The 26142-nt window shown below is 35.9% G+C and overlaps 1 protein-coding gene across 1 annotated transcript in view; it reads left to right on the top strand.

Annotated features, from left to right (window-relative positions):
* Positions 1-366: 366 nt before the first annotated feature.
* NOX4 (NADPH oxidase 4) overlaps positions 367-26142 on the top strand; it is a 187914-nt gene continuing 162138 nt past the window's right edge. Inside the window, exons 1-2 of the mRNA XM_054576412.1 lie at positions 367-464; positions 1109-1204. Coding sequence (XP_054432387.1) covers positions 408-464; positions 1109-1204 — 153 coding nt within the window. The 5' untranslated portion in view covers positions 367-407. The remainder of the gene's footprint in view (positions 465-1108; positions 1205-26142) is intronic.

Here is a 26142-nt window from a genome sequence, read left to right as displayed (position 1 = left end):
TGTCCTTCCGAGCTGGGTAGGCTCGGCTACGGGACGCCTCTGTTTCCCAAGCCCAGGACATCCTGAACGGCAGCCGCCACAACAGGCTCGCCCCCAGACAAAGGGACCGGAGCAGCGGTGCAGCCTCGCGCAGCCCTGGGCCGCAGGGCCGGGTGAGCGGGCGCTCCGCCGCCGAGGGGGCAGCGCAGCCCCGGCGCGGCCCGGAGCCGCCGCGCCCGGAAGACCGGCTCCGGGGCGCAGACCCCGCCCGGCTGGCTCAGCGCCGGCCTCTGGGCTTCCACTCAGTCTTTGACCACCGCCCCCTCCCCCGTCCCGACCCGCCCCACCGGCGCTGCTGTAACCGCTGCCGCGGCCGCCGCCGCACCTTCTCGGGCGGGCGGCGAGCGCAGCGCGGCGGGCCTGGCGGCATGGCTGTGTCCTGGAGGAGCTGGCTGGCCAACGAAGGGGTTAAACACCTCTGCCTGGTAGGATGGCGGGCCAAACTGCCCCCGCGTTCGGTCTCCTGTGCAGCGATTTTGATTCATTCTCTGAGCGTGCGCGGGTGGGAGACTGGACGTGGAAGTTTTGCCTTTAGTTCGAACGTTCTCAACTAATAAAACTTTCCGCTGTTAATACCTGCAGACAATAATGATCCCACCCTTCCTCCAAATGCCTGAGAACTTTCCTACACACTGATGCGAGAGCGGATGTGGAGGGAGAAGGGATGACTTTAATGAATACAGCTTTTTCTTAACCCTTTAAACATCTTCCCTTCTTTGCTCTTTTATAGATTGCTTCTGCTTGATGTTGTATTTTAAAAATATTCAACGCTTGGGACATGGCGATGTCACTAATTTCTTAGTCCCATTTTGCACTGCAGGGGATGTCGGCAGATCATTCAGAAGACCTGTTGACGCCCCAAAAGGTTGCTCTTAGGCGCAGGGACTGAGAGAGGTCAGATTTGTTCTTCTTTGAGTGCTTTTCAGCTTGCTGGGTAATTGAGATTGCTTCCTTCAATTACTAATTGAGATTTCATTGAAAGTATTGTGTCCAAGGAATGTACTTAAGGTCTCCATTCATCAGGTAACGTTTATGTTTAATTTTTCTTTTCTCCTTTTGTACGATTTAGCTTATCTGGCTCTCCCTGAACGTTTTGCTTTTCTGGAAATCCTTCCTGCTGTATAACCAAGGGCCAGAGTATCACTACCTCCACCAGATGTTGGGGGTAAGTGGGAGTTGGGTGACTTGGTGGAATGCATTTAATGTGGGCAGACATTGCTACAATCCTTGGTCATTTCTTCCCTTCATTAAGAAAACATAGGTTGTGCTTTATGAAATATTTGTTATCCTCTCGAGTGGTCAAGTTTTCTTGATTTATCATTTGTTCTTGTCTGGGTTAAAATGATTGACACTTTTAAGAACTGAAGATACTGTCTGCTAGAGTGAAGTGGATGAAACTGTCAGGCCAGGCTAGTCGTGCCTGAGAAAATTTGCTACTTCTTGTCAGCTGCAAAGTGACCTGAAGGATCTGCTTTGCCAGGAAGGACCAAGTAATGGCAAGCTTTTAGTTTGACTGATCAAGACTTCATTCAGCCTGACTATAAACTTATCCAGAGGATATCTGCAGTGTTTCGTTTTACTGCCAGTTCTCACAAAATATGTGTCTGATGCAGTATTTATTAATTGACATTGAAAAGCAGTTAATTCTTAGTAGTTGTTTGAAATCTCTGCTTTCTATTGCAAAACAACTGTTTATTTAATGGTATATTTAAACTGATGATACTCTGGGTACTTAACAAATATTTTGTTGAAGCCAGGAAACTATTCTTCCCATTTTACACTTGCGGAAATACAGGCTAGGGAAGCTGAATGACTTGTTCAAGTACCATCGGATGGACAATGTTAGGGTTGCATTTGAATGCAGTGCTGTCTGGTCTTTTGTTTTTTTCTCACACTACAGAGATTTTCTAAACGTTCACTGGCCCATCTCAGATACTTATGCCATTGGTTAGTATTCTTATTCTTTATTAGTGCTGCCCAATAGAAATATGAGTCATAAGTAATTTAAAATTTCCCAGTAGTACATTAAAAAAGTAAGAAAAAGCCAGTGGCATTAACGTTAATACATTTTATTGAAAATAATATATCTAAACTATTATAATAGATTGACATATTCAACATATGGTCAATATTTAAAACAATTATTAATGAGATATTTTACATTATTTTTGCCTATTAATTCTTTGAAATATAGCTTGTGTTTTACACTTATGCACGTCAAAATTCAAACACTAAATTTTTATCAGAAAAACTGACCCATGTTTAGATTTTTTTAACTTTTTTTTTAATTGTTGTTCAGTTACAGTTGTCCCACAGTTTTTCCGTTAGTCTCCCCTGCCCTGCCCCGGCCCCTCCCCCCACCACAGTCATTTCCCCTGCCCCCCCCCCCCCCCCGCTGTTGTCTGTGCCCATGGGTCCTCTATACATGTCCCTTGACTTGCCCCTTCTCCTTCTTTCTCTGTTATGCCCCTCTCGCCTCCCCTCTGGTCACTGTCAGTTTGTTCCTTATTTCCATGTCTCTGGTTATCTTTTGCTCCTTTTTTTGTTTTGTTGTTTAGGTTCCACTTATAGGTGAGATCATATGGTATTTGTTTTTCATTGCCTGGCTTATTTCACTTAGCATAATATGCTTCTGTTCCATCCATGCCATCTCCAAGGGTAGGAGCTCCTTCTTTCTCTCTGCTGTGTCGTATTCCATTGTGTAAATGTACAACAGTTTTTTATTCCACTCATTTACTGATGGGCAGCTATGTTTAGATTTTATAAATTTTTATAGATGATATAGTATATTCACATACCCAAGTTGTTCCAAACATATTTAAAGCTTTTCCAATAATGAATATCAGCTTTTAAATTTTAATTTAAATTAATAAAATTAATAAACCTAAAACTTCAGTCCCTTGGTGGCTCCACACAGATTTTACATGCTCACTAGCTGCATGTGGCTAGCGGCACGAGTGTAGGCGGTGGGGGAAGATATTCCTACTTTCATGGTCATGTGCACTTACTTTGCTTTAAAGCAAACAGCTAGTCACCAATTCATACAATAAAAAGGCATCAGAATATAGGTAGTCCTCTTGCTCCCCCCTCTCCAGATTAGGGACTGATATTGGAGGAAATGTTGTAGGCTCTAATTATTGGCATATAACTATAAAAATATTTCTCACTTGTCTCTAATCTGGTGGTGGGAGCCTTTGAGAATAAAGATAAAGCTATTTAATGTTCAGAACTGAAGTATTCATTTTTATTACTAGTAATCTAGGTGACTGTTCTCACACCAAAATTAAGGATTAAAAAAATTGCATAAGAACTGACAGGGAAAATATCTTCAATGATGGACGATAAAATAATGTTGGGATTAAAATGTTTTAATAGGAATTTTCATTATGATTGTTTTTTTCCCAGACTGGTCTGATCCAGACTTGGAGGCAACATGGTCACGGATGGTTTATGCCTGAGTTAATTTGCTAATCAGACTTTGTGCTTCCTAGAAGATGTTTAATTATACCATGCTGTGAATATTGGAATCTTAAAACGATCCACGAGGGAAAAGAAATCTTTTGAGGGAAGCCAAAAACACGTCCAAACCAATGAACCAACCAACCAACCAATCAGATAATAACTTCCTACATCTTCCCTTAATAAGTACTTTAAAAATTAAATTTATTGGGGTAACATTACTTCTTAGATAAAGGACTCAGTTGATTACTTAAGATGAAATCTGTTATTTATTTATTCATTTATTTATTTTCAAGGAATGGAAAATATAGTTACTTGTACTTTAATGGAAAGTAGTAATGTGTTGTGACCCAATTTGAGAAATTAAGTTTCTTAAATTTTTTGAAATGTCAGAACAATTTAACTGAGAATACTATCTATAAAAACCTTCATATTCATGTTCACTTATTTGAGCTGCATGTCTGACATTTAACAATGAAAGAATATAATTGACATAAACATTTTAATTTGAGAAGAGAATGAGTTATATGGTAGAAGATTCAGTGTCTTGGTTTTATATCTTTCTCCCAAAACTAACATATGTGTATGGACTTCAATTTTAGCCTAGTTATTCTTATAATATCTTGATGAGAAGTTTTTTTTTTTTTTGCTTTGTTTTACAGTTATTATTTTAGACCTGCTAGATGGTCATGCCAATTTTTTTTTTTTAAAAACTCTTACTGAGATACCTGTGGTAATTAGAAGAATGTTGTGAGCATTGATATTTTTTTTTCCTGATTTCACAGTGATGATCTTTCTTTCGTCAATCATTATCCTTCAAGTGATTTAGAAACATTAACTAATTTACCCTCTCAAGTGTCCTGGGAGTTATATCATAATTAACATATTTCAGAGACAGAAATCTGATATTATATGAGTTTCTTAAGGCCAGAGATTAGAGTCTCTGGACGAATGGACCTAGAATTTTAAGTTGATATTGGTTTCACTGCTGGTCTACACAGCTTTAATTTTGCTGAAAAGGAACATATTCCTCCTGTCAATTTCAGGAAAGGTTTGATCATTAACTTTTCCCTTTTATTGCACAAAATACCATGGTTTCAATTTGAGATATTTTTAACTAAGTGTATTTTTTTCCTTTTACTTATTTTTTAAAATAAATTTTATTGATTATGCTATTATAGTTGTCCTATTTTTTTTCTCCCTTGTATTCTCCTCCACCTTGCACCCAACCTCTACCAGCATTCCTATCCGCTTAGTTTATGTCCATGGGTCATACATATAAGTTGTTTGGCTTCTCCATTTCCTATACTATTCTTAACCTCTCCCTGTCTATTTTGTACCTACCATTTATACTTCTTATTCCCTGTACCTTTTCCCCCATCCTCCCCTTCCCCCTCCCCACTGATACCCTTCCATGTGATCTTCATTTCTGTGATTCTGCTTCTGTTCTAGTTGTTTGCTTAGTTTGTTTTTGTTTTTGTATTAGATTCAGTTGTTGATAGTTATGAATTGTCATTTTACTATTTATAGTTTTGATTTTCTTCTTTTTCTTAGATAAGTCCTTTTAGCATTTCATATAATAAAGGGCTTGGTGATGATGAACTCCTGTAACTTTACCATATCTGGGAAGCACTTTATCTCCCCTATTATTCTAAATGATAGCTTTGCTGGACAGAGTAATCCTGGATGTAGGTCCTTGCTTTGCATGACTTTTAATATTTCTTTCTAGCTCCTTCTTGCCTGTAAGGTTTCTTTTGAGAAATCAGCTGATGGTCTTACTGGAACTCCTTTATAGGTAAATGTCTCCTTTTCTCTTGCTGCTTTTAAGATTCTCTTATCTTTAATCTTGGGTAATATAATCATGATGTGCCTTGGTGTGTACTTCCTTGGTTACAACTTGTTTGGGACTCTCTGAGCTTCCTGGACTTCCTGGAAGTCTGTTTCCTTTGCTAGCTCGAGGCAGTTCTCCTTCATTATATTTTCAAACAAGTTTTCAGTTTCTTGCTCTTCCTTTTCTCCTCCTGGCACCCCTATGACTCAGATGTTGGAATGTTTAAAGTTGTCCCAGAGGTTCCTAATACTTTCCTTATTTTTTTGAATTTTTGTTTCTTCATTCTGTTCCGGTTGAATGTTTATTTCCTCCTTCTGCTCCAAGTTGTTGATTTGAGACCTGGTTTCCTTCCCTTCACCCTTTGTTCCCTGTGTATTTTTCTTTATTTCACTTAGCATAGTCTTCACTTTTTCCTCTATTTTGTGACCATGCTCAACCATTTCTTTGAGCATCGTGATTACCAGTGTTTTGAACTGTGAATCTGAGAGGTTGGCTATCTCTTCATTGCTTAGTTGTATTTTTTCTGGAATTTTGATCTGTTCTTTCATTTGATTATTCTTCCATATTTCTTTGTCTTGGTGCTCCTCTTACGTTGTAATGGGTGGAGCCTTAGGTATTCACCAAGGCAGAGCAGCTCTCATGGCTGTGTTGTGGCACTGTATGTGGGGGAAGGGGTCAGGGAGGGAACAATGGCATTTGTTAGGCTATCACCCCTGCTTTCAGTCACCTCCCCTGCTACCCACAAGCAAATTGGGCCCTTCTGTGCTGATTCCTGGGTGGGTGAGTTTGTGTACGTTTAGGACCCTGTGGGTCTCTCCAACAGACTCTCCTTTGAGGCTGGGAGTTTCTCCTGCTGCCACAACCCCCACAGGTTTTTACAGCCAGAGGTTTTGAGGTTTGCTTTTCCTGCGCTGGAACTCTGGGTTGCACTGTCTGTCTTGCTGCCAGTTGTTGCTCTTGACTTATTTGCATGCAAGTGTGGGACCGCCCAGGCCACTAGCTGCCACCTCACCCGGTCCCCAAGCTGCTGCCTTGCCGAGTTTCCTCTCTGCTCTGACTGCCTGTTTCCGCCCTTCTTAGTGGTCTGGATGAATGTTTCTTCTTTAACTCCTTGGTTGTTGGACTTCCATACAGTTTAATTTTCTGAAAGTTCTGGTTGTTTTTTTTGTTTTTAATTTTGTTGTTATCCTTCTTTTGGTGTGAGAGGAGGCAAAGTGTACCTACCTATGCCTTCATCTTGGCCAGAAGTCCTTTTGTTTTCTTTTATTTTTAACATTTTATTATTTGAAAACAATTTACTTCTTATTTATTGACAGGCAAAATGGGTTATATTACTTTGATTAATCATTATCTCCTTAATCTGTTTATGATAGATGGAGACTCTAGAATTTTAGATTTAAAAGAGGGCTTTAATATCGTTACTTAGATTTCTTCTTCTTTTCCCAAATACAACAAATGAGGTTGATTCCCTGGCTGGTGTGGCTCAGTGGATTGAGTGCTGGCCTGTGAACCAAAAGGTTGCTGGCTCAATCCCCAGTGAGGGCATATGCATTGGTTGCAGGTTGGGTCTCTAGTCTGGGGATGGGGGGCACAAGAGGCAATCACACATTGGTTTTTCTCCCTCTCTTTCCCTTCCCCTCTCTCTAAAAATAAATAAATAACATCTTTTAAAATAAAAAAAAATGAGGTTGAGGTGATTGGTCACTATCACCCACTGAATTAGTGGCTGTGTTACCATTCTGGTCTCTTGACCCTTTCAGAGCAATATTTAGCCTGTTAATAATGAAACAGCTCTGTGAACCTATGCAAGAACATACTAAACTGTGTACTTAATAGACCTCTAGCTCTTTGTCTTTTGTGAAATGATATTTAAAGATGTTTAGCAATTTAAGAATTTAAGAAAAATCATTGGTTTATCCCTAAGATAACATGTTTTCAGCATTCCAGTTGTTTTAGACTTGTGTCAGACAAACTGTTAAGGAATTATGAGACTTTTATTTAAATAATTCCTGATTCCACAATATTTTAGCACTTAACATTTAATTTCTTTGTTTTATATGTCTAAATGGCCACTGTTTAATTCTCTTTTATCAAAACAACATAGAATTAGGTATTGGAGTTAATTTCAGACATTTTTAAATGTACTTTCTTCATTTCATTATTAATAATATCAATAGTAGATTACATTCATTGAGGAGTAAGTATCAGGTGTTAATCTAAGAGTTTTGCATGGATTAATTTATTTAATCTTTTTTTCATTCATTTTACAGAGTAGGTATTTTAATTTTGAGCCTACAAAATCAAGTTAGAGAAGTTCTGTAACTTTATAGTAACAGAGGTAGGATTTTAGCCTAAACATCCTGGTTCTAGAACTTACATTCTTAGCCATTGTCCTCATTGCCTATATGCAACATTAACATCAGACTAAGCCATATGGAATTGCCATTTAATCGGACAAAAATAATCAGGTATCAGTAATTTTATGCGGTTCAAGCTAATTGCAACTATTACAATTTATTAATTACATGCTCTGTCCTTTTATAAGCTCACATAATTTTTAGTTTTGTGAGGAATCTCCATACTGTTTTCCATCGTGACTGCAGTAATTTGCAGTCCTGCCAGCAGTGCACAAGGATTCTCTTTTCTTATTCTCCAGCTTGAAGCAAACGTGTGCAGTTAGTAGGTATCCTGATACCTATTGCATTAATTTGCTCAGGGTTCCATAACAAAGTACTACAGACTAGGTGGCTCAAATAACAGAAACTTATCTCCTCACAGATCTGGAAGCTGTATATTGTATGCTTTCTCCCGGAGAACACCCATTCTAAGGGAGAGGAGCCTGCTGAACTGTGGAATGTTGTCGGGACCTTGGGGATTGTTCTAGTTTATTATTCTAATTTGACAGACCAACTTGGTATAGTTAAACATCTTCTTTATAGACTCACTGGAGAGCTCAGTGTAGATGGTAGGTCTTCTAACTTTAGTCAATGTTTCTAGTTCATTATGATAAGCATTGCATTGATCATAAATTTGATTTTTAAAGTGCCTAGGTAATTGTGGGGAGGAAAATCAAACAACTCTAATTCCTTTTTGACAAGATCATGGGCTTTGGAACTGCATGGGAGTTTGAATCTTGGCTCAGGCATATGTCTCCCTTACGATTGTGACAAATTACTTCTCTGAGCTTAAGTTTAAATCATCCATAAAGCAGACTTAAACCTTTCTCTTATGTTATCTGTGAAGATTACATGAAAAAAATTGCATGTGAAATGCTTAGCACTTGGTGCGTATGCACTTAGCAAAAGATAACTATTATTGTAAATATTGGGTAGTATTAATTAGTTTTAATGGCATTCATACTATTAATAGTACTAGACAGTAATGTTATAAATTATTTATGTTTATAAGTAAAATATTTAAAGAAATTTAGAGAAATATAAAGATGGAAGGAACTTACTGAGTGTATAGCAGATGGCATTAGTACAGAGAAACATTCTTTCCTTTGGTTGATCTTGGGCCACCTCCCTGATCTTTCTGCACAAAGGAAGGCTATCTGCTGATGCTTGTAATCAGCACAAAATTTATGGCAATTTGGTTAGGATTGCTGAATGGAATTTCAGCTTTAGGTAGAACGGATTTTATTCAAAAGAGCATTAATCTTCATAAAACCTTGGAGTATTCAACAGACAAACAAGGGAAATAATGCCTATCTCACAAGATTATTTGTGACACTTAAAGAAAAGTAAAAGAAATAATGATAATAGCTAGAGTCAACATTCATTGAAATGTTCTCTCAAGCCAGATTGCATTCAATTTTTTTATGCATTCAGTGTCAGTGTCTTATCTAATCTACAAGGTAAATTCTTTTACATAGGAAGAAGCTAAAGTACAGAAATTATAAATAACTTTCTTATGGATTAAAGTTCGAAGCATAAAGCCCATTACATAATAAAAGTTCCAAAAATGCCAGCTTTCTTTTTCCTTTCCTCTTCTCTTATCCTTTATAGTCATATACAATTTATTTAACTGTTCTGTAGCCGATAAAACATGATGAAACTATCCTTCTTATCTCAGAGCCCTGTGCTGGGGATTAGAGGATTTAATGGGTACAGAACTGCTTTGAAGAACCGAAAGCATCAGAGATATTAAAAAAAAAAAATTGGTTGTTATCACACACTGTTTCTGTCTCCTGTTCATTCCTCCCAGATTTTAAGGCTCCAGCCATGGTACTGTATGAGAGATCTAGGAGTCATGAAGGACAATTTGGACAAAGGAAATGAGAAAATTTCATCTCCATTACAGAAAAGTGCTATATAGCCATTAACATCCAATATGCTTTACATTTATAGTGTTGTCTAGTTAAGTGGGATCTTGAAAGCCTGTGATATGTAGTAATAAATAATTTTGCTAAGGCATGAACTAAGTGAGCCTTAACATAAAGGTAAATTACCTAGGTGGAGAGCGAGGCTTCTTCACTTCTTGGTTTCCATGTCTTAATGCAACTCTGTGATGTGATAAAAGTAAAAAAATGTGATAAAAAGTTCCTGTGAAAAGTAGTTTTTGTTTCCTTCTATTGTAGTAATAATGGGGCTAAAGAAAAAGTGGATAGATTAAGGAGCAGGTGGACTTTTCATGATCAATAGAACTTGTTTACATTTTTAGAAATGGGAAAGTTGAATTTAACAATGATTCTTATCTATTATAAATAAACGCAATGCATAGTCTACCAAGTGAAGAAATGGATACTTTAATAGTTTTCATGGATTTAGAAATTGTTGAAGGTCTTCAGACACATCAAGAATATTAGAGGTCTGACAAAGATTGAGGCAAGAAGAGATGAATGATGTACACAATGTGAAAGCATTTTATATATCTGAGTTTTTTGTTTTTTTTTTTGAGTGCTCCAACACAAAGGTAAATTAATGAAATTATGATGAAAACCTTTCTGACTATATTCTTTTTATCTATGATAGGATTTTCTAACAGCTGATTCCAAATTGCAAGTAAGTTTGTTTAATATAATCTGGAAACCTCAGGTCCATTGAAAGGATCTGAAGTGATAGTGATCCAAACAGGTCTTTTTTCCCCTCATGCTGTACTTTTGGTTTTCTTGGTTAACTTTATTTTTTTCCCCAATATGTTCTCTTTTATTTATTTACTTATTAATTTTTTAATAGTTTATTTTTTATTGTTTTTTTTTTCAATCACCATTTAACCTACTTATACCCTCTTCCACCTTCACTCCCTCCCCCCCTTCACTACCCCCCAAATCACCACGCTGTTGTTGAGTTCTTTTTGTTTAATCCCTTTGTCCCCCAACCCCCACCCAGAGATGTCATCCTGCCATCTGTCTGTCTCTGTTTTGCTTGTTAGTTCAGTTTATTAGGTTTCACATGTGAGTGGTATTATAGCGTATTTGTCTTTCTTTGACGGGCTTATTTCACTTAGGATAATGTTCTCCAGGTTCATCAATGCTATTGCAAAGGATAAAATATTCTTTTTTTTATATCCAAGTATAATTCCTTTGTGTAAATATCCCATAGTTTTATCCACTCATTTACTGATGGACACTTGGGCTGCTTCCATATCATGGCTATTGTAAATAATGCTGCAATGAACATAGGGGTGCTTATATTCCTTTGAATTAGTGTTTCGGGTTTCTTGGATAAATTCTAAGAAGTGGAATTGCTGGGTCCTAAACCACTTCCGTTTTTAATTTTTTCAGGTAATTCCATCCTGCTTTCCATAGTGGCTGTACCAGCCTGCATTTCCACCTTGTAGTGCAGAAAGGGTCCCCTTTCTCCACATCCTCACCAGCTGTTGTTTGTTGATTTATTAATGATAGCCATTCTGACAGGTGACAGATACTAATTGTGGTTTTAATTTGCATTTCCTCTGACGGTTAGTGACATTGAACATCTTTTCATGTCAGTTGGTCATCTCTATATCCTCTTTGGAGAAGTGTCTATTTAGGTCCTTCTCCCATTTTTTAATTGGACTGTTTGATTTTTGGTGTTGAGTTTTGTAAGTTCTTTATAAATTTTGGATATTAACCCTTTATCATATGTATTAGTGGATACATTCTCCCATTTCATGGATTGCATTTTTATTTCCTTGCTGTGCAAAACTTTTTAGTTTGATGTAGTCTTATTTTTTAAAATTTTTTCTTCTTTGTCCCATGCCTGAGGAGATATTAGCAGAAAAAATATTGCTATGAATAACGTTCAAGATTTTACTGCCCATGTTTTTATCTATGATTTTCATGGCTTTGAGTCTAACATTTAACTCCTCAATCCATTTTGAGTTAATTCTTGTGTTTGGTGTAAGATGTTGATCTAGTTTCATTTTTCTGCATGTATCTGTCTACTTTTCCAAAAACCATTTATTGAATAAACTATCTTTAGCCCATTGTGTGTGCTTGCTTCCCCTGGTGAATATTAATTGACTCTAAAGGTGTGGATTTATTTCTGGGCAATCTGTTCTGTTCTGTTTATGTTAATACCATTCTGTTTTGATTACTATGGCCTTATAGTATGGTTTGATATTAGGTAGCATGATTTCTCTGACTTTGTTCTTCTTTCTCAAGATGCCTGTTGCTATTCAGGCTCACTGAGGTTTCATATAAATTTTTGAAATATTTATTATTGTTCTGTGAAATACATCATTTGTATCTTGATAGCAACTGCACTGAATCTATAGATTGCTTTGGGTAGTATGGACATTTTGATGATGTTAATTCTTCCTGTCCATGAACACAGTATGTGCTTCCACTTACTTGTATCTTCTTTAATTTCTTTCTTCAGTGTGTTACAGCTTTCCAAGTATGTATCTTTTATATCCTTGCTTAAATTTATTCCTAGGTATTTTATTCTTTTGAAGTAATTGTGAATGGGATTGTTTTCTTAATTTCCATTTCTGATAGTTCATAATTGGGATATAAAATGCAACTGATTTCTCGATATTAAGTTTGTATCCTGCTACTTTTATGAGTTCATTTATCAGTTCTAGTAATTGCTTGGTGAAATTTTTAGGGTTCTCTATGTAGAGTGTCATGCCATATGCAAATAATGACAATTTTATTTACTTTCCAATTTGGATGACTTTTATTTCTCCTGCTTGACTGATTGCTGTGGCTAGGACTTCTACTACTATGTTGAATAAGAGAGGTGAAAGTGGACATCCCTATCTTGTTCCTGATCTTAAGGGGAATACTTGTAGTTTTTGCTCATTGAGTATGATGCTGGCAGTGGGTTTGTCATATATGGCCTTTATTATATTTAGGTTATGTTCCCTCTATTTCCACTTTGCTGAGAGATTGTATCATAAATCATTGCTGGATTTTATCAAATGCTTTTTCTTCTTTTATTGATATGATCATATAGTTTTTATCTTTCATTTTGTTTATGTAATGTATCACATTTATTGATTTGTGACTGTTGTACCAATCTCGCATTGCAGGAATAATCCTACTTGATTATTGTGTACAATCTTTATGATGTATTGCTGCATTCAGTTTTCTAATATTTTGTTGAGGATTTTGACATCTATAGTCATAAGGGATATTGACCTGTAATTTCCTTTTTTGTAGTATCTTTATCTGGTTTTGGAATTAGGATAATGCTGGCCTTGTAAAATGAGCTGGGGAGTCTTTTCTCCTCTTGAATTTTTTGGAATCATTTGAGAAGAAGGGGTCTTCTCAGAATGTTTGGTAAAATTTATATGAGAAACCATTTAGCACAGGGCTTTTCTTTGTTGGAATTTTGATTACTGTTTCAGTTTTACAAGGTGTCATCTGTCTATTCAGATTCTCTGATTCTTTCTGACTGAGTTTGGATGATTTTATGTTTCTAGGAATTTATCCATTTTGTCCAGGTTGTCCAGTTTGTTGGCATATAGTTGTTTGTAATACTTTCTTACAATCCTTTGTACTTCTTTGGTGTCTGTTGTTATTTCCTCTCTTTCATTTCTGATTTTATTAATTTGGGTCTTTTCTCTTTTTTTTTTTGTTGAGTCTGGTTAAAGGTTAGTCAGTCTTTTTTTTTTTTTTTTTAAATCTTTTTGAAGAACTAGCTCTTGGATTAATTGATATTTTGTATTATTTTTTTAGACTCTATTTCATTTATTTCTGCTCTGATCTTTCTCATTTACTTCCTTCTACTCACTTTGGTCTTCGTTATTCTTTTTTAAGCTCCTTTAAGTTTGAAGTAAGATTATTTATTTGAGCTTTTTCTAGTTTTTTGATATGGTTTTGTATCATATGAATTTCCCTCTTAAGACTGCTTTTGCTTTGTCCTATAGATTTTGGGTCATTGTGTTCTCATTTCCATTTGTTTCAAGGTATTTTTTGAATTCTTCCTTGATCTCATGTTGACCCATTTATTGTTTAATAACATGTTATTTAGCTTTCTTGTCTGTGTTATTTTTCAGTTTTCTTCTTGTGATTAATTTCTAGTTTCACAGCATTGTGGTCAGATAATGTGCTTGATGTGATTTGTCTTAAATTTATTGCACCTTGTTTTGTGTGCTAACATATGGTCTATCCCAGAAAATGTTCCATTTGCACTTGAACAGAATATATATTCTGCTGCTTTGAGATTAAATGCTCTGAAGACATCAATTAAATCCTTTTGATTTAGTGTGTCATTTAAGGCTACTCTCTCCTTGTTGATTTTCTGTCTAGAACATCTACCCATTGAAGTTAATGGGGTGTTAAAATTCCCTTCTATGACTTCGTTTCAATCAGTCTCTCCCTTTATGTCCATCAAAATTTGCTCTACATATTTAGGTGCTCCTAGGTTGAGTTCATTAATGCTTACTAGGTTATATCTTATTGGAATTTTTCCTTTATCATTATGTAGCTCCCTTTTTTGTCTCTTACTAGCGCCTTGGTTTTGAAGTTAATTTTGTCAGTTATAAGTTGCTACCCTAGCCTTTTCGTCCCTTTCCATTTGCATGAAATATATTTTTCCATCCCTTTATTTTTAGTCTGTGTGTATCTTTCATTCTGAGATGGATCTCTTGGAGACTGCATATACATGGGTTTTGTTTTCTTATCCCTTCAGCTACCCTATGTCTTTTGATTGGAGCATTTAAACCATTTATATATAAGGCGATCATTAATAGATGTGTATTTACTGCCATTTTAATTTTTAACTATTTTCCTCTGTTTCTTCTTCTTCTCCTCCTCCCCCCCTCCTACTCCTTCTTCTTTTTCTTCTTCTTCTTCTTCTCCTCCTACCATTCCCCCTCCTCTCCGCCCGCCCTCCCCCCTAACCTTTCTTCTTCTTCTTCTAGCAAGACTTAAAATTTGTTGCAGTACTGGTTTGGTGTTAACATACTCCTTTAGCTTTTTCTTGTCTGAGAAGCTCCTTATTTCTCCTTCATTTTTAAATGATAGCCTTGCTGAGTAAAGTATCCTTGGTTATAGGTCCTTGCTTTTTATCACCTTGAATATTTCATGCCAATTCGTTCTGGTCTGAAATGTTTCTGTTGAGAAAACAGACGGCAGTTTTATGGGAGCTCCCTTGTAGGTAACTAACTGCTTTTTTCTTGCAGCTTTTAGAGTTCTCTCCTTGTGTTTAAGCTTTGCCATTTTAATTATGATGTGTCTTGGTGTTGGCTTCATTGGGTCCATCTCTTGGAACTCTCTATGGTTCCTGGACTTGTGTGTCTTTTCACCAGATTAGGGAAGTTTTCAAGTCATTGTTTCTTTAAATGGGTTCTTGATGCCTTGCTCATTCTTTTTCTTCTGGTAAATTCATGATGTGGTTTTGTTATCCTTCATGTCCCAATGGTCCCTTAAACTCTCTTCATGTTTTAAATTCTTTTTTCTTTTTGCTTCCCTGCTTGGGTGTTTTTTTCTACTTTGTCTTCCACATAACTGATTTGATCCTCTGCTTCTTGTAACCTACTGTTCATTCCTTCCAGTGTATTATTTGTTCCAGAATTTACACTCTTTATTTCTGACTGGTCTGTTTCTGTAATTTCTATGTCTTTTTTCATGCTGTTGACTATGCTTATAATCATTACTTTAAACTCTATATCCAATAAATTGCTTGCCTCCATTTCATTTACCTCTTCTGTATAATTCTCCTGTTCTTTTGTTTAGAGCCTGTTTCTTTTGTCTTCTCATTTTGTCTGCCTCTTTGTATTTCTTTCTTTATTTAGGTAGCTCTTCAAAGACTCTGGTACAGGCAGACCTATATTAGGTGCTGACTGTGACTGGCCCTAGGTAACCTGTTTGGAGTGATCAGTGATCCATAGCTTGTGTCTCCCTTTTCTGAGCCTGCGTGTGTGGTAAGAGGGTCAACCTGGGTATCAATGCTGGCTTCTGTTAGCACTGGGCCTTGTTGGAGGGTCCCCTAAAGTAGAGCTCCCAGTGATCTGTCTCTGCCTGCAGGCTTTCTGTTAGGCTTAATCATGGAAGGTGCATCCAGGTATATGTCTCAGCAGCTGGACTTTAGCTCCACAGGGCCATGTGAGAGGGATTCCTGCGGGTGGGGCAATTGCTTCCCCTCAGGCTGATACCACTTAGAGGGGAGTGCTCTGCCTGAGAAAGAATGACTTCTGCAGTATGGGGAATGAGTGAGCACAGGGATCCTGGCAGGTGACCCTTCAGGTCTTTACCCAGAGCCTCTAATACCAGACTCTTCTCACATGGCTCTAGTCTGCTCTGCTCTCCCTCTTCTAGAGTCCAGAGTAAGTGGCTGCAAATGAAATTTTGTGCATTGTTTTCAAGGGTCTTTTGCATCTCTATGTGTCTTTTCCTGGTGGATACAAACTCTGCTGGTTTTCACAGTTGGATGTTATTTGAGTTCCTTTACTGGTTCTGCTGCTCTAGGCTGGGGAGCCCAGCTTAGGGTTTAGATGCCACACTTCTCAGGGGGAATCCCCCTGACTGCTGAAATATCCCTCCAGAACTTCAACTACCACCCATGGGAGTGCAACTAGCCCTCTTGTGCCTCCACCTTCCCTACCAGCCATGTTGTGGTGATGTAGTTTCTTTCATAAGTCCTTGGTTATAAGGTTTGTGTACAGGTTGTGTTCAGTTGGTTATTCAGGTTGATTTTTCTATAATTTGGTTGTAATTGCAGTTTGGTTATGGGAGGAGGTTAGTGTAGCTTCTACCTACTCCGCTGCTATCTTGGATCTCCTCCACCAGTGTATTCTCTCTTACATGCCTTTCAATGAAAATCTTGTCCTCAGTGAACTCCATGTCGCCCCATCTCCAATGAAAACATGGATTTCAATGCGGTGGTGAGGTGCCCTTGGAAGAAATGGTTCTGAAACAAGAAAATAAGAACTACTTATTGAGAACACCGATGAGATATGGTGATTTTCCTTGGCCAAGTTACTTTTGATAATTTACCTTGGGCTTTTAAGCTTTGTTAATTCCCTTGGATTGAAAATCTTGGGCCTCAAAGAACATTTATAAAGCAATTTTAGTTAGATAAAAATACATTTTTCTTCTTTATTTTCATAGCTCAGAATATCTAAGGGGAAAACCAAGAAAATATCGGCAGTGGTCTATACTAATGGATTCCATTTGGAAAACAATGACTCATATTAAACCACAAGAATGTAGAACTTCAATATAAAACTTCTATTTGAGAAATGGCATTTGCTGTTTGGCATTGTCTGTGTTACATTTGTTACCTACCACAGAATTTTTCTGGGGGTTGGGCTTTGGCTTGTCCTATGTAAAACCCAACATTGAACTTTTCAGCTATTTTGATCTTGTACATTTTTAAAAACATAAGACAGTGAAAGAATAATGCAAATGATATTCTTGGAAGAGTTTAGTTTCCTGGGTCATAATGGATCTACAATGCTTCCTTAGTTTTGGTTTGCTTGATGAAAACATATCTTGGACTTGTACTGGTTTTAAAGCTTGAGTATGTCATGCTTGAAGAAGAAAATGCATTTTATTTAATCTACATATTTTAGATATGTGAAATTTAATTTGTTAAAGCCTTGGATGACACTCATTCTAATTGTAGATAAAATCAAGTGTCTGCTATTACCTTTTCCTAAGCATGGAACAACTATTAGCCTAAATTTTAAACATAGTAACACCGGTAAGAAGCTTATCGATGGTGACATTATATAGTTAGAAGAACATGGATTTTGTAATCTAATTGACCTAAGTTGAAATATTAACTTTACATCTTAACAAATATACCTTTAAGTAATTATTAAAATCTTTAAAGGCTTAGTTTTTTCAATTTTAAATTATATTATTAAATTGAACTGCAATATTGAAACATGTTGACTTACAAAAATGGCAGTTTGGTATAGTTTCACCTAATTTCTCTGTTTTAGGATTTTTTTAAAGGAGAAGATTAAATAAGATGAGGAAAGGAAAATGAGGATGAACCCTTTGAAAAGTGTTATTATCCTCTTTTTAAATTTTATTTTTCAATTATAGTTTACATTCAGTGTTATTTTGTCTTAGCTGCAGGTGTATGGCACAGTGCTTAGATAATAATACAGTGTTCCCCCAATATTTTCCTTGCCTACCTGACACCATACATGGTTATTACAACATTATTGACTGTATTCCCTATGTTGTACTTAACATCCCCGTGACTGTTGTCTAACTACCAATTTGTACTTTTTAATCCCTTCACCTTTTTCACCCAGTCTCCCAACTCCCTTTCCATTTGGCCTTCATCAGTCTGTTCTCTGTGTCAATGAGTTTGTTTCAGTTTTGTTTGTTCACTTATTTTGTTCCTTAGATTAGATTGCACATTAAAAATGAAATCATATGGTATTTGTTTTTTCTGATGGACCTACTTCACTTAGATAATACCCTATAGGTCCATCCGTGTTGTCACAAATGATAAGATTTCATTCTTTTTATGGGCACGTAATAATCCATTTTATGTAGCGCAACTGTTTTTTTAAAAATTTATTTATTTTTAGATACAAAGGAAGGGAGGGACAGAGAGGGAAACATCAATGTGTGGTTGTCTTTCACGCACCCCCTACTTGGGACCTGACCCACAACCCAGGCATGTACCTGACTGGGAATCAAACTGGTGACTCTTTGGTTCACAGTCTGGCATGAAATCTATTGAGCTACACCAGCCAGAGCTGTAGCACAACTTTTTTATCCATTCATCTATTGATAGCACTTGGATTGTGAATAATCCTATCATGAACAAAGAGGTGCATATATTCTTTTGAATTAGTGTTTTTGGTTCCTTTGGATATATACCCTGAAGTGGAATCACTGGGTAATAGGGCAATTATATATTTAACTTTTTGAGGAACATCATACTGTTTCCCATAGTGGCTACACCAATTTACATTCCCACCAACAGTTTACTGGGGTTCCCTATTCTCCACATCCTTGCCAAAACTTGTTTGTGGATTTAGGGATGGTAGCCATTCTGACAGGTGTTAAAGGTTAATATCCAAATTGATAAAGAACTCACACAGTTCAATACCAAAAAAACAAACAATTTAATTAAAAAAAATGAGCAGAGGACATGAATAGATTCTTCTTGAAAGAGGGCATATAGATGGCCAATGGACATATGGAAAGATGCTCAATATCAATAATCATCAGAAAAACGAAAATTAAAGCAATAATGAGATATCTCTTCATACCTGTCAGAATGGCTACCGTCAGTACTTTCCTTCTTCTTAACACAAAGTTTTAATAAACAAATTTATGAGAGTGCTAGACGTATTTCTTTTAGGAAACATTGTTGAAGTTAAGACTTTATGGTGAAATTTACTTGTCAATGTTTGCTAATGACTAAAAGTTTCCAGTAAATAAGAGAAGTTTATTCCTAATTTTGAAGTCTTTAATGAGATATTTTGTAAAGACATTGTTTTTTCTAATTATAATTTAAAAAATATTTAAGCTCACAATTAATTCTGTTTCATTTTACATTGGTTTTCAAATTTTAGCTCCAAATTTCTTTGAGCTAAAAAGCAAGCCAAAGACTGAGGTACATATGAGAAGACTAATTTTATAGGACATTAGCAGTGGATCCTCTCTGTAAAAACAAAGGATTTAAAAAACTATGTTTTTGATGTCAAGTACAGAATATTTAAACATGCAATCTCAGTTCATAGCACATTATTTTCATGTGTCTGTGTAAGACCCCTCTTTGCTCTCTTCTTCATTCATTAATTCATTCGTTATTTCGTTATTTATCACACCCTGTTCTGCAATCTTTTTTTTAGCCCTACATTAGCAACCTTTCTAATAATGTGCTGACATGTATCCTTCTACTGGTGTTTTGAACATTTCTTTTAATTCACAAAAAAAGGTATCGTGCATAGAACCCGTTCTGTTTCTTGCTTCTTTTCACTTGGTTTTATGTTTTCAATGCTTGTCCATGTGACTGTGTGTTTCTTTGGTCCTTTGTTTCTCATGGATGCATCACATTCCATATTTTGTATCTGCCACAGTATATCTAGTCTTTCAAAAATGGACATATAGATTACCTCAAATTTCCTGCTACTTTAAATAGCATCATGATAAACATAAAGTATGATGTTATAGTGTAAGTATTACAGGCTAGTTTACTGGTTTTATAATATAAAGTCTTTGCCTATTAGGTTTTCTTTTTAAATTAAAAAAATATTTTTTTGTTTATGCTGTTACAGTTGTCCCATTTTTTTACCCCTTTGTCCTGCTCCACCCAGGCCCACCCCACTTCCACAGCCAATCCCTACACCGTCGTCCATGTCCAGCGGTACTTATATATGTTCTTTGACTAACCCCTTCATCTACTTTGAATCAGTCCCCACCTTGTACCTTCCCTCTTACAGCTGTCAGTCTATTTTCTATGCCTCTGGTTCTGTTTTGCTCATTAGTTTATTTTGTTCATGAGATTCTGCTTATAACTGAGATCATTTGATATTTGTCTTTTACCAACTGCCTTATTTCACTTCTTTTAAAAAAAATTTTTAATTTAATTTGTTGGGGGTGACACATGGTTAATACAATTGTATAGCTTTCAAGCGTGCAATCCTATGATACACCATCTGTATATTGCATTGTGTGTTTGTATCCCAGAGTTAAGTCTCCTTCTGTCACCAAATATTTGACTGCCTTTGCACTTTACCCTGCCCCCACCTTCCTTTTTTCCTCTGGCAACTACTATACAGTTGTGTATCTGTGAGTTTTTGTATGTCTGTATTGTCTATTCATTTTTTGCTTTCAGTTTTGTATCTCACATGAGTAAAATTATATGGTTCTTGACTTTTTCTCTCTTCCTTATTTCACTTAGCACAATGTTCCTCAGATCTATCCATGTTGTCAAAAATGGCAGTATTTCACCTTTTCTTATGGCTGAGTAGTATTCCATTGCATATATGTACCACATCATCTTTAGCTTATCATCTATCGAAGGACACTTTGATTGTTTCTATGTTTTGGCCACTGTGAATATTGCTGCAGTGAATGTAGGGATACATATGAGGTCTGTCCAGAAATTATCCACTCATGCACTATGAAAAATAGAGACATTTATTGAAGAAGATACAAGAAACATTGTACATAGGACAATGATGCCTCAGTCCTCTTCAAAGTAAACACCTTGGGACCTCACATAGTTCTCCCAATTGCCATCAGCTGCCCCATTGTATTTTCTTGAATCTCATCAATAGTCTGAAATCTCTTCCCTTTCAAAGGTGATTTTAATTTTGGGAAAAAGCCAGAAGTCGCAGGGCACCAAAGCTGGGCTGTAGGCGAGGCTGAGTCATCTGGGTGATTTGACATTTTACCAAAACACTCTGCACAAGACATGATGGATGAGTGAGTGCATTGTCATGATGAAGATGCCAATCACCAGTTGCCCATAGGTGCAGCCTTCTGAGTAGTTTCTGTGGAGAAATATTCAAACAAAATTTGAGGCAGATTAATTGCCTTACTGTCTCAGTCATTTTGAATGTGATGGCCACACAATACACATGCTCACTGAACTGTGTCTATCAACCCCACTGACTAGTACACTGAAGTCATCATTATTCATACATGTACATTCTAGTTCACTCTTTTTGGCTGCCGGGTTACATTGATGTTGCACAAACTGCTCTTGTTATATTAACATTGGCTGGACTTTTTCTGGACAGACCTCATATGTCTTATGAATGAATGTTTTCAAATTTTTGGATAGATACTCAGAAGACAGGTTGCTGCATCATGTGGTACGTCTATTCTTAATTTTTTGGGAGTCAGTCTGTCTCCCATAGTGGCTGTACCAGTTTACATTCCCATCAACGGTGAATGAAGATTCCCTTTCCTCTACAGCCTCTCCAACATTTGTCTTGTTAATAATAGCCATTCTAACAGATGTGTCTTATTGTATTTTTGATTTTCCTTTCCCGAATAGCTAGTGAAGTTGAGCATCTTTTCGTATACCTGTTGGCCATTTCTATGTCTTCTTGGGAAAAGTGTCTGTTCAGGTTCTCTGACCATTTTAGAAACTGGATTGTTTGTTTGATGTTGAGTTGTATGAGTCTTTATATATTTTGGACATTAACACCTTATTGGAGGTATTGTTTGCTAATATCTTCTGTTTCGTTGGCTGACTTTTTGTTTTGTTGGTGGTTTCTTTTGCTGTGCAGAAACTTTTTAGGTTGATGTATTAGTTCCATTTGTTTATTTTTGCTTTTTCTTTCCTTGCCTTTGAGGTCAAATTTATAAAGTCCAAAGACCAAAGCTTATGAGTTTATTACCTATGTTTTCTTCTATGTAATTTATAGTTTCAGGTCTTATATTTAGGTCTTTGATCTATTTTGAATTAATTTTTGTGTATTGTGACAGGTAGAATAGTTTCATTCTTTAGCATGTGGTTTTTCTCAGTACCTTTTTTTTGAAGAGGGTTTCTTTTCTCTATTGTTTGTTATTGCCTCCTTTGTGGAAAATTATTTGCCTATGTATGAGGGGGGATCCAAAACCCCCAGAATCCTCTTTTGGAGAGTACACCCTTTATAGGACAGGTTTCCCCTGCTATGTGAGTGATCTAAGAACCCATCTGTCACAGTGTGCCAGCTGGCATTTTTGTGAGAGGCTGTGTTAGGCTTCAGTGATTTCTTTTTTTGAAGACTCAACACGTTTTCCCATTTAGTGATGGGTAATTTGTGAGCACACCTGCCCACACTGCACTGATTGTTCAGCAGTTTTTGTCCCACAGTGATGTGACTCCCATGACCCACACTCCCTATTCACCTGATCTCACCCTGAACAACTTTATTTTTTTGTTTCCCCAGATGAAAAAATTTCTCAAAGGGAAACATTTTGCCAATGTGAAAGGGGTGAAACAAAAACGGCAGAGGCAGTAAAAGACATCAAAATCGAGTTCAAAAACTCTTTTGAATGGAAAAAACATCTCAATAGGTGTATTGCATCAAATGGAGAGTAATTTGTAGGTGACTAAACATATAAGAATGAATACAAAATATTTTATAAATCACTGTTTTTTGTTTTTGTTTTTTTGGTCCCTCCTCATACATGTTTGTTTATTCCTGGGCTCTCAATTCTGTTTCATTGGTCTCTGTGTCTGTTTCTCTGCCCATACCATGCTGTTTGAATTATTGTCTCTTTTTTAGTATAATTTGGAGTCAGGGAGTGTGATACCTTTGCCTTTGTTTTCTGCTCCCCTCCTCCACTATCCCCAGGATTGCTTTGTCTATTGAGAGTCTTTTGTGGTTCCTTACAAATCTTTAAAAAATGCCATGGGGATTTTTATGGGGCTTGCATTAAATTTACATATTGCTTTGGGTGATATGGCCATTTTAACTATATTGGTTTTTCTAATCTATGAACATGGAATATCTTTCCATTTATTATTGTTTTATTTCAATTTCTTTTAATAATGCTTTGTAGTTTTCATTGTGTAAGTCCTTCACATCCTTTGTTAAATGTATACCTGGGTATTTTATTTTTTTTGTTGCAGTTACAGCATGGATTTTTTTTTTAAATTTCTTTTTCTGAAATTTCATTGTTAGTGTATAGGAATGCAATGGATTTTTATACATTGATTTTGTAACCTACAACTTTACTATGTTTATTGTTTCTGATAGTTTTTAAAAAAATTTTTTGTGGAGTCTGTAGTGTTTTCTATATAAAGAATCTGCAAAAAAATGACAATTTTACTTCTTCATTCCCAGTTTGGATTCCTTTTCTTTCTTTCACTTGCTTAATTGCTCTGGCTAGGACCTTCAGTACTATGTTGAATAACAGTGGTGGAATGGGCATCTTTGTGTTGTTACTGATCTTATAGAAGAAGCTTTCAGTTTTTTTTAACCATTGAGTATGATATTAGCCAAGTATCTGTCATATATGGCCTTTATTATGTTGACGTACTTTATTTGTATACCCATTTTATTGAGTGTTTTGATCATAAAAGGATGTTGTATCTTGTCAAATGCTCTTCTGCACTTATTGATATGGTCATATGATTTTTATCCTTTATTTTTTAAATGTGGTATACCATATTGATTGATTTGAATATGATAAACCATCCTTGTGCCTCTGGAAGGAACCTCACTTGATCATGATGTATTTATTACCTCTTTAATGTATCATTGTATTCAACTTGCTAGTATTTTAAAATTTTTTCATTCGTATTTATCAGAGATACTCGTCTATAGTTGTTGTTTTTGAGTGTGAGTGTGCGCGCTCGCGCGTGTGCGTGTTTCATTCTTGTCAGGTTTTGTTATCAGTATAATGTTGGCCTCATAAAATGTGTTATGAAGTACTGCCTCTTCTTCAATTTTCTGAGAGTTTGATAAAAATAGGTATTACATCCTCAAATGTTTGTTAGGAATTGCTAGTGAAGCACTCTCTGGTCCTGGACTTCTATTTTTGGGGATGTTTTGGATGGTTGTTTGAATTTCTTCACTGTTGATTGGTCTGTGTAGATTTTCCAGTTTTGCTTGAATCAGTGTAGGAAGGTTATATATTTCTAAGAACTTGTCCATTTCTTCAGGGTTATTGAATTTGCTGGCATATAGTCTTTTATAATATTCTTGTATGATCCTTTGTATTTCTGTGGTATCCATTGTAACTCCTTTTATTTCTGATTTTGTGAATTTGAGTCTTTTCTCTTTTTTTCTTACTGAGTCTACAACATAGTGATTAGGCATTTACATAAACTACAAAATGATGACCTGGATAAGTCTAATACTCACCTGGCACCATACATTATTGTTACAGTATTATTGACTATATTCTGTATGCTGTAATTTACATCCCCATGACTATTTTGTGAATGCCAATTTGTACTTCTTAACCCCTCCATCTTTTTCACTCCCCCAGTGTGTCACTCATCAATTTTTCTGTATCTATGAGTTTGTTTCTATTTTGTCTGTTTGTTTTTGTCGATTCACGTATACCTGAAATCTTATGGTATTTATCTTTGACTTATTTCACTTAGTATAATTCCTTCCACTTGGAAAACTATAGACACTGAAGAAAGTACTTGAAGAAGATACAGATATATGGAAGGATACACTGTGATCATGGATAGGAAGAATTAACATCATTAAAATGCTCATACTACTTAAGGCAATCTATAGATTTAGTGTAATCCTTATCAAAATACTAGTGCGCCAGGTATTTTATGTAGTAATTTCTGTATTTATATAGCTCTTTCTTATGTATTGACCCTAATATTAATCATTTAAACAAAAAGAGCCATACAAAGGTACAATAAAAGCAACAAATATAATATCAAACTTGGAAATACTATGAAATGGAATAATTATAGAAAAGAACATTAAAAATCTAGGTGGATACAATAGAATGCATTATAAGAAATATAAATTGTGACAGCAACAATTCACTCTATATTTCTGAACAGTAAAGTATGATAGATAGCCTGTACCAAGCCAAAATACTAAACAAGGCGAGAGCGGTTGTGAGATAGCATGTGAATGGAGGGTTAATTGTTTATATTTTTTTATTTTTGCACATGACAGTACATTAGGTTTTTCTTTATTAATATTTTAATATATGTTGAAATACCTCCCTTTTTTTTCAGAACCTGTTTGCTAAGTGTCTTAACAGCACATAAGCTAACCATGATGTAAGAAATATGATATGGTACCTATCACAAAGGAACCATTGTTTGAATGATATTTAATATTTGGGCCCCACTTAAGCTGTGGTAGTGTTAAAGAATTAGTAACTTTGTCTCTTTGCCTTCTCATTACCCCAGTTGTTCTTTTTTACATTACTTGGAACTGCCTTTTTTCTTCTATAGCTGCAATGTCACTCATTGTAACTTATACTCTTCCTATTTGTTTCCATGCCTATTTCCTCTTGTACTGATCCTATGCTTTAAATGGATATCTTTTCATTTATCAAAAGCCTAGAGGAGTCCAGCAGTTTACGTCCTTCTTATGAAAGCGTCCTCCTTAAACTATGAATATATTTTCAAGACAATTTCATAAAGTGTATCATGTATTTTCTAGCATGAAATAATATAAGTAAGGGGATAAAATGAAGAAAGCACAGAAGTAGAAATAAAAGCAAATTTGCCACTCATATTTTCATTATTTAGAGATAATATTACCCTTCAAATGGTACTTTAAGACTTTTCCCACTTTATTTTTTTAGAAAATAACTTTTCTTATGACTTTTATGTTTGTTCAGTCTTTTCCATATTTATTATAGAGAATGAGGGGAAAATGCCACAAAAAGTCATTTATATTTCAGCACCCACAAATAACCACAGTTAACATTCTGGTTTTTTTTCTAAATACAATTTATTGTTGTTGTTTTTTTAATATGATCATTTAGAAAAAATAGTTTTGTAATCTTTTTTAAAATATAGAATTAAAAA

This window comes from Pteronotus mesoamericanus, unplaced genomic scaffold (assembly GCF_021234165.1).
Source record: "Pteronotus mesoamericanus isolate MK-2021 breed Mesoamerican mustached bat unplaced genomic scaffold, CSHL_Meso_final contig_33, whole genome shotgun sequence".
NCBI lineage: Eukaryota > Metazoa > Chordata > Mammalia > Chiroptera > Mormoopidae > Pteronotus > Pteronotus mesoamericanus.
The sequence above is the reverse complement of the archived record's forward strand: the minus strand, read 5'-3'. Positions and strand labels throughout refer to the sequence as shown.